Source organism: Chrysemys picta, chromosome 3 (genome assembly GCF_011386835.1).
Source record: "Chrysemys picta bellii isolate R12L10 chromosome 3, ASM1138683v2, whole genome shotgun sequence".
Lineage (NCBI taxonomy): Eukaryota > Metazoa > Chordata > Testudines > Emydidae > Chrysemys > Chrysemys picta.
The window spans coordinates 96,912,115-96,929,504 of NC_088793.1; the positions used below are offsets into that span (position 1 = coordinate 96,912,115).

A 17,390-nucleotide genomic window follows, 5' to 3' on the forward strand; every position below is an offset into this window, starting at 1 on the left:
CTTCTTGAAAGGGGCACTGTCCGTGTTAATAACTTAAATTAAAAAAGTAAGATTAAAAAAAATGTTGATAGAATCTTTTAATCTCCTGATTTCTTAAAGCATCCTGCTCCTTGTGGATATTTATAAGAGTTTTATTTTTAGTAAGACAGTGGACAGGCTTGTTCCTTTTCTTCTCCCCCACTTGTTTCTCCCACCCTCTTTAATAGCACTGAAATAAAGGCTCCCCCCATCCCCTAAGAAACGAACACCACTCTAGCTACCTCTGCTCATGGGGATGCTCCAAGGAAGCCTGGGAAGTGGTCTCAGCTGCCTCAGCCACTGTTCCTTTGTGGACCCATGTGGGAGCCTGGAGACTAAAGCAGTTTTTCTCATGTTTATTGTTCCACTAATGCCTGCAGGGACCTAGGGTTTGAAGGGGTTTCCTAGCCCTGGCTCCTAAGAGGAATAAAACCACCCTTTTGGCCACAAACTCAGGAACATCAAAAGTTCTGCTAGCAATTCAGCAACAACACCTTCTTGCGGGGCCTGTGACTGAGCATATTTTACACTAGAGCTGGAAGGTGTAAATTCCAGCTTGAGGTGACATACCAATGCTAGCTCTGACTGAACTAGTGTGCTAAAAAGGGTGGAGGTGTAATGGGAGGGGGGTGGGATAGGTGCCTGAGTACCCATTTAAGGTCTCTTGGGATCATAGTTCGGGGAGTAGCCCCTCATCCCACTGTGGCTATATGCTTTAGCCTGTTAACTTGATCATAGCTAGAATGGCTGTGTTCTCAAGCTTAAATTTACAGGTTCCAGTTCCGGCATACCCTTAAGCTGCAATGTAAATTTTCCTTTTCCCGCACTGAGAACAGAGCTTGAGATTAATGCTAAAGTAAGTACCAGCAACTAAACGGTAATATGGTTAAAATACTGTGCATTTGATAGCACCAAGTAAAAAGGAAATATTTTCTTACACAGCTTTAGTGACAGGGCTGTTTAGCATCATAAATACAAAATTCCACTACTGTAATTTAAGTTGACAATGATCCTTCAAGTTATTTTGGGGTGTATTCCTAGCATGCTATTTATAGATCAACACTTTGTTTGCCCGCCTTATTTTAAACTGGTGTTAACAAAAGGTGCTGCATAAGAAAAACATCTCACATGTTCAACTGTTGCATGATGAAATTTATTAAACTGCTGGCACTGTGCTCAATGCTTCACAAGATAAAGCCTGTCCCAAAGAACGTACACTCTCAGCTGAATATACAGAGTGGACAGGTCACAACTGGAAGATGAAGTTTTTTTTTCTTTTGGTAGCTTATGTTAAGTTATTCATTCCTTGTGGAGAAACCAGAAAAAGTTAATCTTTTAGGAAGGATTTGAAGGAAGAAAAGAAAGCGACTTGGCAGAGCAAAAGTAGGAATTTTAATATCAAAAACAACGTTTGCTACTCAATGTGTGGCAATTTAAAATATCAAAAAACAAAACCCAACCAATAAAAATAAATGGTAAACATTTTCCTGGTAAACTAATATATTCTACATGCTCTCTTATGAGTGGCAGTGGTGGTGTGATCAATTTAGCTGATCGTAATGAGTGCTTTTTCAGCTGTAGATCTCAAAGTGCTTTTCAAAGGTGAGTTACCCTATGTGACACTGTGGTACCTAAGGCAAGAAAGATTAAGTATTTGATCTGCATCATACATACAGCTAGGAATATCAGAGCTGGGATTAGAAGCCAGGTCTGCATCCTAGTCTCATGCTCTACCCCCTATATTTAATGGTTTCCTGACAAACTAGACAAGCTCAGGATTTTATTTTTCACCCCCTCTGTATTAGAGAACAAATTGGACAACCCCATTCCTTCAAGCTTCTTTTAAGGTAGTAGCCAGTGCTGAAAGCAAGCTAGCAGGGGCATGTATGGGAATAAAAATTTGTCCACTTCTGGCAGGGCACTCTCTGTGCCCCCAGGGCCAGAGGAGCTGGCACTCTTCCACCCTCCAGGCTCGAGGCGCTGCCTTTCCTGCTGTAGCCCCAGGGCTGGAAGAGTTGTCATCTCTGGCCCAGGAGCTCACTCTCCCTGCCCTGGCCTCTGAGTTCTGTGCCCTAGTTGATTGGCAGGGAGGGGCTTGCCCCCCCCCCCCCCAATTGCACACACCCCTGCAGGCTAGTGAACTCAGAGCTATTATCAAGACCCAGTGCAGACTGGTAGTAAGTTAGTAAAGAATTTTAACTTCAATTATGCAGAGCCGTAAGAGAAGCCCCATCACTTGAGACATTTAGAAGTAGACAAGACAAAGCTGTGAAGGAAAAGGGCACAGGGATGGATTAGTTGACCCATTACATCATTTCTATCGCCAACTTCTAGGATTCTATACAAATATTTTTCATCCTCTTCATTGGTTTTCCATTCCACCCCCGTGCTGTATAAACCTTTATCAAGCTGACATTTACATGGTTTATTTTCCTAAATGGAAACATTCATCAGTATTATTCAAGTAAGGTGATGATGACATTGTCATCTTTGCCTTGCCAAAGCATTTCACCTTCAAACTGAACCAGCCCATATTTTCTTGCTCTCAGCAGGATTCCCACTACTTTATTAGAAATAGTCACATATGTTTCAAACAGCTGTCCGAATGTCACTCTTATATTTCCATCTTCTCCTTTCTCCCCAATATTTCTCATGATCAAGCATAGCTCTTCCACTTCCTTTCCCACATGTGTGTGGGCATCTTTCCCTCTTTGCTCTGTTTTAGACCCTTCAGGCGGCCTCCCATATATGGGATCTCCTCTCTGGGGATGCACAGACTTAATCACGGGCTTGCTATCATTGCTGAATGGATTCTGTCTCTGATAATCAATGTGATCTTCTGCCCAGCTCTGCCAGCTTCTCCTCAGGTCACCTACAGCAGTGAATTGGGTTCTGGTGGCTCCAGCACTCTGCCCTTTGTTTTCCTCCATCTCTCAAGAATGTTTTGTGGCATCCAAGCAGGAGTCAAAGCAATGCACTGCTGACACAGCAGCTTCCTGTATGCACTCGCAGCTGTGGAGGAAAGCAACACTTTACATTCATATCGCTCTTATCTAAAGATCCTTAAGTGCTTATATAAAATATTGTAATAAAAAAATGAAATAGTTTCTGGGTCTTTTCATCTTCTTACAAACCCATTCACATCTTGTAGCAGATATAGCACCCAAAGGCCCCCTACCTCCACTTCTTTCAATTGTACAACTGCATGAACTGAAAATAACGGTCCTTACTCAGGCAAAAGTCCTGGTGATTTCTATGGGAGTTTTGCCTGAATTAGGGCTGGAGGCTTAGGCCAAAGAACACAGTAAAAATCTGAACAGGTCATCATGTCTGCTCCTAACTCAACAACAATCAAGAACATAAAAGAACCCTAATTAAATAATTGAAGTCACTGAAATAATGTAGGTCCATAAATTAAACAAATTTAACTTTGAGTCTGTTACAGGACACACATTTCCTTCAGTTTCCAGACAGATATACCATATAGCCCAGCAGGCTTGGGATCAATACAGTATAGCCTTTGTGAAATAATATTTACTTACTTTTTCATGCACTTGCATCTTTTATAAAGCTTTCACCCTCTGTAGCACAGACCGTACCCAAATAATCTGTTCTGCTACTGTATTTGTTGACCTGTTCAATGCAGCTGCCTGCTGACAGACAACAAAACAAACCAGTCATCAAGCAACAGCCCACCAATAAGTGCTAAGGGGTGGGGATTTTCTCTCTTCTACTTATACACTTAAGGTGGACACACGAACCATGCTCTGAAGATTCCCGAAGTTGATGTTAGTTACTCTTTACAGAAAACATTATCCCCTCATTTGTGACATGCCATACACTGATGCAGTGTATTAAGAAGGATTTCAGTGGTCACACAGGCTGAAAAGGAAATGGAATCCCAACAAATGTTAATATCTACAAGTATGCACTTCAAATAACCCTGAAGCGTGTAAGACTAGAGTAGATGGCACTCCCTTAATATGCTTGTGCTGTACAGCAAAGTCACGGATGCCTGCTAAGGAAAATGTGCATTGCAGCACTGCAGTCAAAAGAAGTTTTGCATGTGGGAAATGATATACATGGGCTGTCCTAGATTTCATTTAAAAGAAAAGAAAAGGATCAGATACATGGAACCAGCTCATGTGCAGCTATAATTATTTGATATACAGAAAGATCATGTGTAGTTGTCCCACTTATAGAGATGGATCCGTTTGTATTAGTCTTTTCTTTATACCAGCCTTATACTTTGGCTGTTAAAATTAACATACTAGGTCCATCCTAGAAGAGAAAAGCTGTAGGTGTTTTCCCCTGGATGGGATTGGGGTGGATGGGTTAATTACTGTTTTAATTTACAGTAACACAAACCTGATCAGTTTGATAACAATGCATGGGAAGATGTTTTGTATGTTCTCCTATAACTTAAAAGTTAAAATTTCATGGCAATTTGTCTATGAGCAGACTGCAGTGCTGCTTCTAGTGAACTCGGATATAGAAATACTCCATTAATAATAAATAAGAATGGCATTCCCAAATTGCTCCAGTGCATTGTAATGTGTAAACTTCAATACCAATTATAATGAATTTATGAATTTACAATGAAGTATTTCTGGGTGGAAAAAGAATGACTTCACTAAAACATTTTTACTATAAATGGTTTTGGAATTATGCATGGGGGATTTTTTTTTAAATAACACAATGGTTGTGAAATATAATTTAGAAAAACAACAGCATGAATTAAATCATTGTTCATCAGAAGTGTTTTGGGGATTTCTCCTACTCCCATTCAAACTCGTGATCATTATAAGATCCCACGATACTTGCTACAGGAAAAGGGGGTGTTAACTCCAGTGTACTGGTCAAATTCCAATTTGGATAATTACATACTGCTTACCTAAAATTTGCCCCGTAGGTTGAAAAGAGGGATTGTTCTTCATTTCCCCTCCTAAAATCCATTATGCAATGTTGTTGGTTTAATATGGCTGTCATATTCCATCCTCAAAACAGCTATTTTTCAATAGTACTGTAGAGAAATGGTTTATATATAAAATATAATATAGAATCTGTAAAATTGTTTGGATTCTTTCAGGGTCAAACATTCTGTATAAATCATAGCTATTAGATGTGCAGTCACAAGCAGAATTGAGCAGCACATTCTTTACAGAGACTCAGCTTGTGCTTTTGTTTGGCATCTACAGTGAAAATGTGAAAACAAAATTTTATGAGATAATACAAACATGATGTGTATCTGTGTTCACATGTGCATGCAGTTGGTTCATATTTAAAATACAATAGAAATATAAAAGCTTATCTGGTGCTATTTGCATGAGGTGTTTAAAATTTTAAATCTCCCCCCGAAACAAGATTATTTGTTTACTCTCTTAACCCGTTTAGAAAACAGTATAATTGGAATACAGTGAAGTATTCAGAGTTCCTGACAACAGAAAGTAACACAGTCTATAGATGAGATGCATGTGAAGAGAAAATCATATCTTCAAAGAGCTTAATTTTAAACAATGGAACAGATAACTCCTACTTACAAGATGCCAAGACAGAGACTAAATGGCTAAAAAAGCTCAAGTGGGTCAGATTGGAAAAATAAAAGTGGTGACCTTCTACTAATCTCTTTCTGCAATCCCAAACTTTTGTCAACAACCCCAGACTAGCTGGATGTTTCTGCTGAAATCATTAGCAGTGAAACTGTTAACAATGTTGATAAAAATTGTGTCAAAATTAGGTTTCAGCATTAAGATATTGAGACAAAGGGGGCTAGCTGACATCTCTCAAAGCTGTTCTGTCTGTAGACTCAGACAGACAGTACTGCCTCAGTTCAAATTTGGAATATTTTCTTTGAGATTATAAGGGCTAGACATTTTTAAAGTGAAAGTTTAAATTCTGCAGAAACGAAGAGGTAACCACAGAAGTTCTAGTGTAATGCATCAGCCAACAGCAGCTCTTTCCAACCTCTGAACACAAATATATAAAGAATGCAGTCCATGGAGCGCTTATAAGTCATGAGCAAGATCTTAAAATCTACAAGGAAAGCTATCATATGACAACAACAAAAAGCTGGAAAACACAAGTTAAGTGTTGAGTTGGTCTGGTGCTAATAAAAGGCTTAGTGAAATCTGGATAAGCTAAACCTTTCAGTCAGCAAAATAGAGACACCAGCCAGCAGGGAATTACAGTAATCACACCTAGATGTTGGAGGGGGGAACCCAAAACAAAGGAGAACAAATCTTCAAGAAAAATACAGAAAGAAAGTTTGCCTTTTTTGTCCACTGGGTCCTCATGTCTGTCACAATCCTGAGTATCTCTCTATTTTTTTCATCTCCATTCACTTCCCATCCTCACAACTCTATGCAATGGCTACTGTCCCCTTTGGTGTGAAAAAATGGATGCAACTCCCTTCAGAAACTGTTGATACTTTCTAGTCCATCTTTTAGATAGAGCCACTCCTTAATCAGCTGGAGGGGTCAAAGGTGAGCAACATGAGTACTCCTGCCCTCCAGAGGGGAAAGCCTCTTGCCCTCAAGAACATTTCCAACCTCTAAGGTAGTATTATTTTGTAACATTTGTATGTCACACCATTAAAGTTGGTAGTGCTGCCCAAAGCATTTAAAGACAGTCCCTTCCACCTAGTGCTCAAAACAGCTGCCAGAATCAGAAAGCTAGGTAAATGGGTGGGAAGTTTTTGAAACAATTCCCTAGAGTATAGGGCTTAAGAGAGATAGGACGTGAAATTGGGACCAGAAATGGAAGTCAGGTCTCCTGCACTGCCAGAGTACTACCTATAGACCACAGATGCTGCCAAAACCATCTTGCTTCTAATTGATTCCCAGGGTTTTTTTGTTTGTTTGTTTTTCTTGGTAGGTCAGTACTGGAGTGGAGAACAATGTGTATGTATAAAGCATCTTCCATATTCAATATATTACAGAGTATTTTACAAAACAATATATAGTAGTAGTGAAACAACTACATAGGCAAGCTTAACAGCAGAGGCTCAAACATAATTTTGGACATTACGACCTGCTTCCCTGAGATGGGGAGAGAAGGCTGTTGGCCAGGGCACTAGGCATAACCCATATCTTTTTGAAAATTGCAATTGGATCTTTAGGGTCTACTTGGGCATCCAACCAGGAATAAAAAGAGGCGTCTTAGCTACATAATTTGTCTTATACTTAGATTGTAGGCTCCCTAGGACATGGCCCATCTTTTTGTTCTGTTTGTCCAGTGCCTAGCACACTGGGCTTCTGGTCTATGACTAGGGCTCCTAGACCCTACCACAATACAATAACAATCTCTTTCTGACGCTCCCATTCCCAATGCTGCCCTGCAGCATCAGTGTGGCAGGGTCCCATCCCAGGGCATGGCACAGCGTCGCCCCACACGCACCCTACCCGCAATGACATAGTTGCAGGCAAGAGTACTTAAAGTAACACTCCTCTTCCTGGGGTTCAATTGAGTCCTTATGAAATACCACCTCGTTTGGCCTTTCAGGCCTAAACCCTTCCTTCCTGAGGTTCCCAATTTCACCCGAGCCAGCCAGCGAGCTCTGTCAGACCCCACATCAGCCCCTGGCCTCTCTGGAGAGTCTTTTCCACAGGCCTCCTGCTGCCCTGGACACTGGACTCACACAACCCCACCCCTCGGAGCTCCCCGTCCCCCGGGCTCTGCTCCGTCCCCTCCCCAGACAAGGGATCCCCCAATGGGGCTGCGCTCACGTTCAAACAGCCCCCGTCACAGACCCGCTGCACGGCGCCTCCCCTCTGCCCCGCAGCCTCAGCTGGGGGTGGCTTTAGCCTCGCAGGAGGCCGCTCCGGGTTAACACCTGCCCCCGCCCCAGCGGCTCCCTGAGCACCCTGTTGGGTCAAAGGAGTCGCGTCGCGTCCCGGGGGGGTGGCCCCTTGCAATGGGGGAGGGCTCGGGGTCCCCCAGCTCCCGTCAGATTTCCGTGGTGGCGCGGCCGGCCCTTCCCCTCGAGTCTGGCCGCTGTTACCGCGGCCGCAGACGTGAGCCCGTAAGGGGCCAAACCGAGGGGCCACACTCGCCCCAAGGCCCCGCCCCGCGGCGCATCAGCCTGCACGAGCCCCCGCCCTCCCCAGCACCCCTGGCTCCGCCCTCCCCCGGCGGCGCATGCGGGGTGGGGCGGAGCACTCCATGGGTTCTGGCGGGGCTATGGCGCGCGGGCCGCTGCCGTGCTACCTGCTGCTGCTGGCGCAGGAGAACCTGGAGTTCCGGCTGCCGGTGAGAGCCGGGGCGCAGGGGGCGGGGCAGCCCCTGCTGGGTACGTGCCTCCTGCGGGGCAGGAGCCGGGGGGTACCTCATCCCTGCAGCACCATCGCTGTGTGCGAGCGGAGGCGGGGCGTGCAAACCTCAGTCCCCCCGGCCCGCTCCCTCCGTTGCCAGCGGCCCCTGCCCCGCTTGTGGGGCAGGCTCCTCTCTTGCTTTCCCCCCTATCGCGGGAGAGAGGGTTGCTGTGACTCTCTTTGGGGACTGTGCAGTCCTTCCTAGCCTGGCATCGAGCTGGCTTGTGTGTGCCCCATTGGCGGAGATGGCCCCACAAGCTTGCTTGTCTTTTCTGTATGTGGGTTAGCGGAGGGAATCGTCCCAGCTCTGCCCTGCAGTCATTAAACGTGAACCCAGCAACAGGGAGAGGATAGGTCCAGCAATGGCTATTAGTCAAGATGATTAGGAACACAACCACCCCATGCTCTAAGTGTCCTAAGTCTCTGACTGCCAGATGCTGGGACAGGCCGACAGGGATGGATATTGGGCTAGATGGACCATTGGTCTGATCCAGTATGACCATTCTTATGTTCTAACAAACATGGAGTCTTTACAGAATTACAGATGTACCATTTCTGTTGGTGTCTTGTCCCCAGAAGCATAACTGGTTGCAAAAGCTGAGTAAATCTAGTAAATTGGATTGAATTATCCTGCTGAATAGTTTTAGCAGGTGTTTGATTGGTGGGTTTTAGTTATCTAGTGGCTTCTTTCAGGCATAGAAGGCCTGCAGAGTTTCTTGTGAAATTGCTACGTGTAGAAATGTGCTATTTGTAGCAGTTAGTGATACGTATAGATCGTAAGAAACAGCTTCTGTAAAAAAATGCTATTTTATTTGCACATTGGTGGTGTTGGTGATGGTGTTATTGACGGGGAAAGGGATGAGGTTTATATAGTCAAATTTTAGGCACACTAAGTAGGCAAAGCATCAAAAACAAAGCAAACCCAACTGTCTCATAGGGTGTATCTACACAGGAATAAAAAATCTGTTGCTGGCCTGGGTCAGATGACTCAGGATGGTGGGGCTCAGATTCCGGGGCTGAAAAAGCATTGTGTAGAAATTCGGGCTTGGGCTGGAGGGTCCCAGAGCTTGGGCTCCAGCTAGGGTGACCAGATGTCCCGATTTTATAGGGACAGTCCCGATTTTGGGTTTTTTTTCTTATATAGGCTTCTATTACCCCCCACCCCCATCCCGATTTTTCACACTTGCTGTATGGTCACCCTAGCTCCAGCCCGAGTGTGGACATCTACAGCATGATTTCTAGTCCCACGAGCCCAAGTTAGCTGACCCAGGCCAGTTGTGGCCATGCCACAGGTCTTTTATCCTTAGATACACACCCATAGATACACATAAAAAGAGCGAGGAGCAAAAAACATACATGACTGTATTTTTTAGCTCTACTGAATATATCTGCAGTGGCTGTTTCAGGGCACAGAGTGTCTTGTCTTCTCTTCAAACTTCTGTACCAGGTAGGATTTTCAGAGATGATTAAGGCCACTTTGAAGTTTGGAATTATGTTTGGAAAGCAGCTGGCACACTGTGGGCGCTATTGGAAACAAATACAGTAAAAGCTGTGTTATCTGGCACTTTACCAGCCGGAAAGCTCTAGAAACTGGCATTTTGGGAGGGGTTGCGGGATGTGGGCTCTGGGAGGGAGTTTGGGTGTAGGAGGGGGCTCGGGGCAGGGGTTTGGGGCATGGGAGGGGTTTTGGGGTGCCAGATCTGGGCGGTGCTCACCTCGGGCAGCTCACTGCAAGTGGTGACATGTCCCTGCTGCTCCTAGGTGGATGAACGGCCACAGACACTCCATGCACTGCCCCTGCCCCACCCTGATCGCTGGCTCCGCCTGTGGGAAGAGACAGCGCACAGAGCTGCTGGCTGTGCCTCTACCTAGGAGCAGCAGGGATATGTTGCTGCTTGCAGGGAGCCGCCCGAGGTGAGCACCGCCCAGATCCGGCACCCCAAAACCCATCCCTCACCCCAAATCTCTGCCCCACACCCCTCCCACGCCCAAACTCCTTCTCTCTTAGTTAACCGGAATTTTTGACTTATCAGCATCCCCTATTCCCCCAACATGCCGGATAACAAAGATTTTACTGTAATTATAAACTCTCCTTTTTAACATTGTCAGGAAACATCACCAACCCATATGTAATATCTACTCATGTACCCATGTGGTCCCATGACTACTATGATCATAACAAAACAACTAATGGCATTTTATTCACCTAGTGCAAGCTGGCAAGTAATTCGCTTTTGGAAAACTCTAGCATCCTCTTAATTTCTATAGAAAATAGAAGGGGAAAATGGTCATAATAGCAGTCTTACTAAAACAGTGGATGACTAGCATTATCCGGTGATTTTTGGGAATACTGAATGATTTCTTCCTTTTGTCTTCCATCCCCATGTAATTCTCAGTCCATAATAAAATGTAGGCATATGTATTTATAAGGATAATTTTGTGAGGGTATAGGTAGTCATCTGTTAGAAAATGAATGGGAAGTTCATCCTTTCAGGATATTTATTGATATGGATAGATCTCCAAGAGAAGTATCTTGAGAAACAGAGACATCAGAGATTGAAAGCCTATTCTAGTTCATTATTCTCTTGTTCCTTAGTATTTAAAGGTTGCTATGGGATTCATAATCTTCCTGCTTCAGTTTACAGTCTAACTTCAGTTACTATGGAAAATGCATCCAACAGAGCAAGTTATCAAGATCTCTGTAAGCAGAGAAGGAAGCAGAAAGAATGGACTCCTACCATTGTTTTCCTCAAGAGGGACTTGCCTCGCTAATAATACACTTGAATCTTTCTATGACTAGACCCATTACCCAAAATTCAATTATAGTTATAGTGAGTGTACAACTGTGTTAAATATTAGCAATTTCAGAGAGCCGTAAGTATAAAAATGAAGCACACTGGAGCTTGATAAAATGATTAGGCTAATTTTTGACCTAATCCCATTGTGCATTGGATAACTAATCAATGGATTACTGCTATCAGAAGGTACTTTTAGGCTGTAGTAAAAAATAAAAAAGTTCATTTTCCAAGTGGAATATTTAAGTAAAATTTAAGTAGTCATTCGCTACCACAATGTCAGATTTTTCTCCTCTCCTAAGATTTTTAATAGTTGGCTCGCCTATGAATTGATATTGGACATAAGAACTATCATAACGTTGTTGAAGTCTCTTTGAAATTTTCTTTCTAGTATAAAGTTATTGTAGATGTAGTATGAGAAATTATGGTATGGGAACAATACTTCTGTTTTCTAAAAATTTTTTGTCCTATAATGTTTTCATTGTAGGAGATAAAGTCCTTGCTCTCACTTTGTGGTGGACAATTCAGCAGTCAACAAGAAATTTGTATAAATGTAAGTTGAGTCCAAATGTTTTACTTGGAAATATATATATTGGCTACTTGCAATAGATTGACTTGACTTATGTATTTTCTTTGCATTATCTTTATTCATTCTGAATAGCTGATCAAATTTCAAAGATGCTTGGGAGAAGAGAGCATTTTCCAAAAACTGTCATTGGTGGAGTTTGTGGCGGCCTTACATTCAATTTTATGGCATTTCTGTGTGTGTTTGTGTGCATGTAATGCAAAAACTTTTGAAATCTGTATCCAGTCAATACCAAAATTTTAGGGAACACTCTAAACATCTGCTGTCAGAACCCTATTGATTTTGGGGAGAACTGGAAGACCAAAAGGGGGGGGAAATGGAGGGCATGTGGTGCTGCTGCTATATTTAGCACAGTCACATCTTCAAGCATTCTGCAATTGTCTGTAGCTCAAACAACTGGTTGATGGCAACCATCAACACTGTCCAGCATAACAGTACTCCTACTCATCCTCCCAAGAGAGTTTTAAATGCTGACACCCTGAATGACTTATCTCACAGACAAATAATGGTATGGGGGGAAGAATGGGAGACCCTGCTATAGGAGGAGGGTCACACAGAGCCCCTGGCAGGGAAGAGGAGAATGGGAGACCCAGGAATAAGGGGAGGAGCCATGGGGGGGGCACACAGAATCCCCAAGTGATGGAGATTGGGGGAACCTCATATTGAGAATGGGATACACGGCGCCCCTGCCATGGGGGTATGGAGGTTCACACAAATTGAATGGGTGGGATAATAGGAGACCCTAATGGGGGGGGGGAGAGAGGGAAATGGGGGGTGTCACAGTCTGAAGTGATTCACGACCATGAGTGCCAACCTCATGACAGACTTTCAAAAAAGGGCAGAAACCCTAAGCTGGTTGTAAATTCTGTAATTAGATTTCACCAACCCAGTAATAAACATAAACTCCTAAAGCACTGTAACAGTCTTACGATGGAGTCACAGACAGTGCCCTTGGGCATTCCAGTCTATCTTGTCACCCAGGCAAGCTGGACTATGTGATAGATCAGAGGTGGCCCGGGGGCTGCATCTGGCCCTCCAGACATTTTAATTTGGCCCTTGAGCTTCCGGCAGGGAGCGGGATCCGGGGCTTGCCCTGCTCCGGTGCTCCAGCCGGGGAGCAGGGTTGGGGGATTGCCCTGCTCCGCGCGACTCCTGGAAGCAGTGGCATGTCCCCCCTCTGGCTCCTACGCATAGGGGCAGCCAGGGGGCTCTGCAGGCTGCCCCCACCCTAAGTGCCACCCCGGCAGCTCCCATTGGCTGGGAACAGCGGCCAATGGGAGCTGCAGGGGCGGTGCCTGTGGACGGGGCAGCGCACAGCTGCCTGGCCATGTTTCCGCGTAGGAGCTGGAGGGGGGGACATGCCGCTGCTTCTGGGAGCTGCTTGAGGTAAGTGCCGCCCAGAGCCTGCACTCCTGATCCACTCCCGTGCCCCAAACCCCTGCCCCAGCCCTGACCCCCTCCCAAACCCCTCGGCCCCATCCCCATCCCAGAGCCTGCATCCCCAGCCGGAGCCCTCACCCCCTACCACACCCCAACCCCCAATTTCCTGAGCATTCATGGCCTGCCATACAATTTCCATACCCAGATGTGGCCCCCGGGCCAAAAAGTTTGCCCACCCTGTGATAGATGGTCACTTTACACCAAAAATAACAATAATATTCAGGTTATTTGAAGTCCCAAAGGACCAGTTACTTGTCCCAGGTCAATTGTACTAAATCTCAAACCAAAGACTACACCTGTAGCCAATCCTGTGATAAACTAAGTAAAGATTTATTAGATTTCAGAGTAGCAGCTGTATTAGTCTGTATCCACAAAAAGAACATGAGTACTTGTGGCACCTTAGAGGCTAACAAATTTATTAGAGCATAAGCTTTTGTGGGCTACAGCCCACTTCTTCGGATGCATATAGAGTGGAACATATATTGAGGAGATATATATACACACGTGCAGAGAGCATGAACAGGTGGGAGTTGTCTTACCAACTCTGAGAGGCCAATTAAGTAAGAGAAAAAAAACTTTTGAAGGGATAATCAAGATAGCCCAGTACAGACAGTTTGATAAGAAGTGTGACAATACTTACAAGGGGGAGATAGATTCAATGTTTGTAATGGCTCAGTCATTCCCAGTCCTTATTCAGTCCTAATTTGATTGTATCTAGTTTGCATATCAATTCCAGCTCCGCAGTCTCTCGTTGGAGTCTGTTTTTGAAGTTTTTCTGTTGTAAGATAGCCACCTGCAGGTCTGCTATTGAATGACCAGACAGGTTAAAGTGTTCTCCCACTGGTTTTTGAGTATTATGATTCCTGATGTCAGATTTGTGTCCATTAATTCTTTTGCATACAGACTGTCTGGTTTGGCCAATGTACATGGCAGAGGGGCATTGCTGACACATGATGGCATATATCACATTGGTAGATGTGCAGGTGAACGAGCCCCTGATGGTATGGCTGATGTGATTAGGTCCTATGATGATGTCACTTGAATAGATATGTGGACAGAGTTGGCATCGGGCTTTGTTACAAGGATAGGTTCCTGGGTCAGTGTTTTTGTTCAGTGATGTGTGGTTGCTGGTGAGTATTTGCTTTAGGTTGGGGGGTTGTCTGTAAGCGAGGACAGGTCTGTCTCCCAAGTTCTGTGAGTGTGAGAGATCATCTTTCAGGATAGGTTGTAGATCTTTGATGATGCGCTGGAGAGATTTTAGTTGGGGGCTGAAGGTGACAGCTAGTGGTGTTCTGTTATTTTCTTTTTGTTGGGCCTGTCTTGTAGGAGGTGACTTCTGGGTACTCGTCTGGCTCTGTCAATCTGTTTTTTCACTTCAGCGGGTGGGTATTGTAGTTTTAAGAATGCTTGATAGAGATCTTGTAGGTGCTTGTCTCTGTCTGAGGGATTGGAGCAAATGCGGTTATATCTTAGAGCTTGGCTGTAGACAATGGATCGTGTGGTGTGTCCTGGATGGAAGCTGGAGGCATGTAGGTAAGTGTAGCGGTCAGTAGGTTTCCGGTATAGGATGGTATTTATGTGACCATCGCTTATTAGCACAGTAGTGTCCAGGAAATGGACCGCTTGTGTGGATTGATCTAGGCTGAGGTTGATGGTGGAATGGAAATTATTGAAATCATGGTGGAATTCCTCAAGGGCTTCTTTTCCATGGGTCCAGATGATGAAGATGTCATCAATGTAGCGCAAGTAGAGTAGGGGCATTAGGGGACAAGAGCTAAGGAAGCGTTGTTCTAAGTCAGCCATAAAAATGTTGGCATACTTTGTCCTCACCCACAACTATTTCACATTTGGGGACAATATAGACCTTCAAGTCAGCGGCACTGCTATGGGCATCTGCATGGCCCCACAGTATGCCAACATTTTCTATATGCATCTGAAGAAATGGGCTGTAGCCCACGAAAGCTTATGCTCTAATAAAGTTGTTAGTCTCTAAGGTGCCACAAGTACTCCTGATCTTTTTTTAAAGATTTATTAATTTAGGAAAAAATGAGTTATTTACAAGGTTAAAACAGGAAATATACACACACAAATGAGAGAGCTTTTTAAGTCCAAGACTGTAATATAAGCTTCTATAATAAGCCGCTCTGTGTCCTTTAGGGCTGACCCGTGCCAAGCAGCACGGGGATCTCTTGCTTATGTTTAGGAATCTTTGACCCCTCAGAGTCCAGACAGCATAAAGAAACCTAGTTTCTCCTTGTCAGGGATTTTTATCCCCGTTCACCCCAGAATCCAAGCTGAAGATGGGATGAGTTCATGCACAGGCCTCCCCTTCCTGGAGGGAGTGAGGAATGCAATCAACAAGGTCTCTGTCCTTTGTTACACAATACCTCATTTGCCTTCAGTGGGCCACCTTGTGTGCAGTGCAAGCACTTTAATTTAATGCTTTTTTCCCCTGTTTGGCAAGTTACACAATTACAGAGGTTTACAATGCAAAGTCTCAATATAACTTTATACCATGGGATACATATATTATAACTAGGATTAATACATGCAACATCCTACAAGTATTGTAACACTAATATCGATTTTAACTATGCTAACCCATTGATAAGCCAAACTGGATTCCAGCTGTGCATATGTCAGTATTCAGTGAGGTCTTGGGCCTTGGCATGAGATGGTGCCTGTTCTGCCAGCATCTTGGGGAATAGAAATTGTATGGCGGGCCATAAATGCTCACAAAATTGGGGTTGGGGTGCAGGAGGGAGTGAGGGCTTTGGTTGGGGATGCGGGCTCCAGGGTAGAGCCAGAAATGAGGAGTTCAGGAGGGGGCTCTGAGCTGGGGCGGGGGAGTGGGGTGTGTTTGGGGGGTGAAGGCTCCAGATGGGGTGGGGGCGGGGGCTGAGGATGAGGGGTTTAGGGTGCAGGAGGGTGCTCTGGGCTGGGATTGTGGAGTTTGGAGGGCGGGAGGGGGATCAGTGCTGGGGCAGGGGGTTGGGGCATATGGAGAGGCTCAGGGGTTCAGGCTCTGGGTGGTGCTTACCTCAAGCGGCTCCCGGAAGCAACGGCATGTCCCTTCTCTGACTCCTATGTGACAGCGTGGCCAGGTGGCTCTGCATGCTGCCCTGTCTGCAGGCACCGCCCCTGCAGATCCCATTGGCTGTGGTTCTCAGCTAATGGGAGCTGTGGGGGCAGCATGCAGAGCACAGTCCCCTGGCTGCCCCTACACGTAGGAGCTGGAGGAGGGCCATACTGCTACATCTGGGAGCTGTGTGGAGCAGCCCCCAACCCTGCTTGCCGGCTGGAGCGGAGCAAGCTCCAGACCTTGCTCCCCAGCAGGAGCTTGAGAGCTGGATTAAAACGGCTAGCGGGCTGGATTCGGCCCGCGGGCCATAGTTTGCCCACCCCTGCTATAATGTCTGCTTTCTACCCTTCATGTGACATCTCAAGATAGAACTGTTGAAGGGTAGTTTCCATACATGCTACTGACTATAATCTTAAAAGAAATAGTGCCATCTACTGGAAGTCTGTTGCTTCTTTCTAAAGCAGTTGAGCGATGAGAATTGCTAGAATTTCAGTAGCTGGAGTCCTGATTGGATTTGGGTTTTTTTTCTCTGAATCTAATGTGTGAGTGTCTAGAAAAGTGAAGGTATTAAATTTTAGTCTTAGCAGTTACTCAAAACAAAGCAAGGATAACTAAATGTAAATACAACTGTCAGGTTATGCTTCTACAGGATTCTTTGAGGACGAATGAATAAACAAGTGGACAATCTACTATTTTGCACTGTCTACATATGCTCTGTCGTGTGTGTGTGCGTGCATTCCAGCTACTCTTGTTTGACCTCAAACTGAGTATTACCTCATATTTATACAGCAGTTAACATCAGAACCAGAAAAAAGCTGTTCTTGTGCCTTTGATTGCGTATTGTAATTTTATATAGGTAATCTTAAGGTTTTCCGAGCTCTGGTCAAGTGAAAAAATTCTCTAAGTTATATATTGTGATATCCTCTTCTTAGCACTCGGATTTCTCTTATTGTCTTTTTATTTCAGTCTCCATTTTGGATTCTCAATATTCCTTCAGAAGAGATGGCAAGAGGACTAATGAAAAGGACAGTATGTGCAAAGTAAGAGTTACAAATTATGTACATCTGGGCAACATGTTAAGCTATTTTGTGGCATATATTTTTACATAGAATCTTTATTTTTAATTTCAAAGTTGAAACTTTGAAAATGTGTACACATTG

At 44.6% G+C, this 17,390-nt stretch overlaps 1 protein-coding gene and 1 long non-coding RNA gene across 6 annotated transcripts in view; one reads left to right on the plus strand and one right to left on the minus strand.

The window, feature by feature from the left end:
- Positions 1-1,152: 1,152 nt before the first annotated feature.
- On the minus strand, positions 1,153-8,135 carry LOC101937859 (uncharacterized). 2 transcript variants are annotated; one of them, XR_509708.4, is made up of 4 exons: positions 7,743-8,135; positions 4,913-5,041; positions 3,561-3,668; positions 1,153-3,030 (listed from the first exon to the last, which is right to left on the minus strand). It is a non-coding gene; the product is annotated as an uncharacterized LOC101937859 (long non-coding RNA). The 2 variants fall into 2 exon arrangements; XR_509706.4 differs by having other exon boundaries at positions 3,561-3,671; positions 7,743-8,126.
- TRMT11 (tRNA methyltransferase 11 homolog) overlaps positions 8,110-17,390 on the plus strand; it is a 53,284-nt gene continuing 44,003 nt past the window's right edge. For 3 of the 4 annotated variants that reach the window (XM_005280210.5, XM_024113828.3, XM_005280211.5), the window contains exons 1-3: positions 8,110-8,265; positions 11,610-11,675; positions 17,197-17,270. In XM_005280210.5, coding sequence (XP_005280267.2) covers positions 8,155-8,265; positions 11,610-11,675; positions 17,197-17,270 — 251 coding nt within the window. In that variant the 5' untranslated portion in view covers positions 8,110-8,154. Of the gene's footprint in view, positions 8,306-11,609; positions 11,676-17,196; positions 17,271-17,390 lie in introns of all 4 variants that reach the window. The other variant, XM_042847997.2, reaches the window with a different exon arrangement.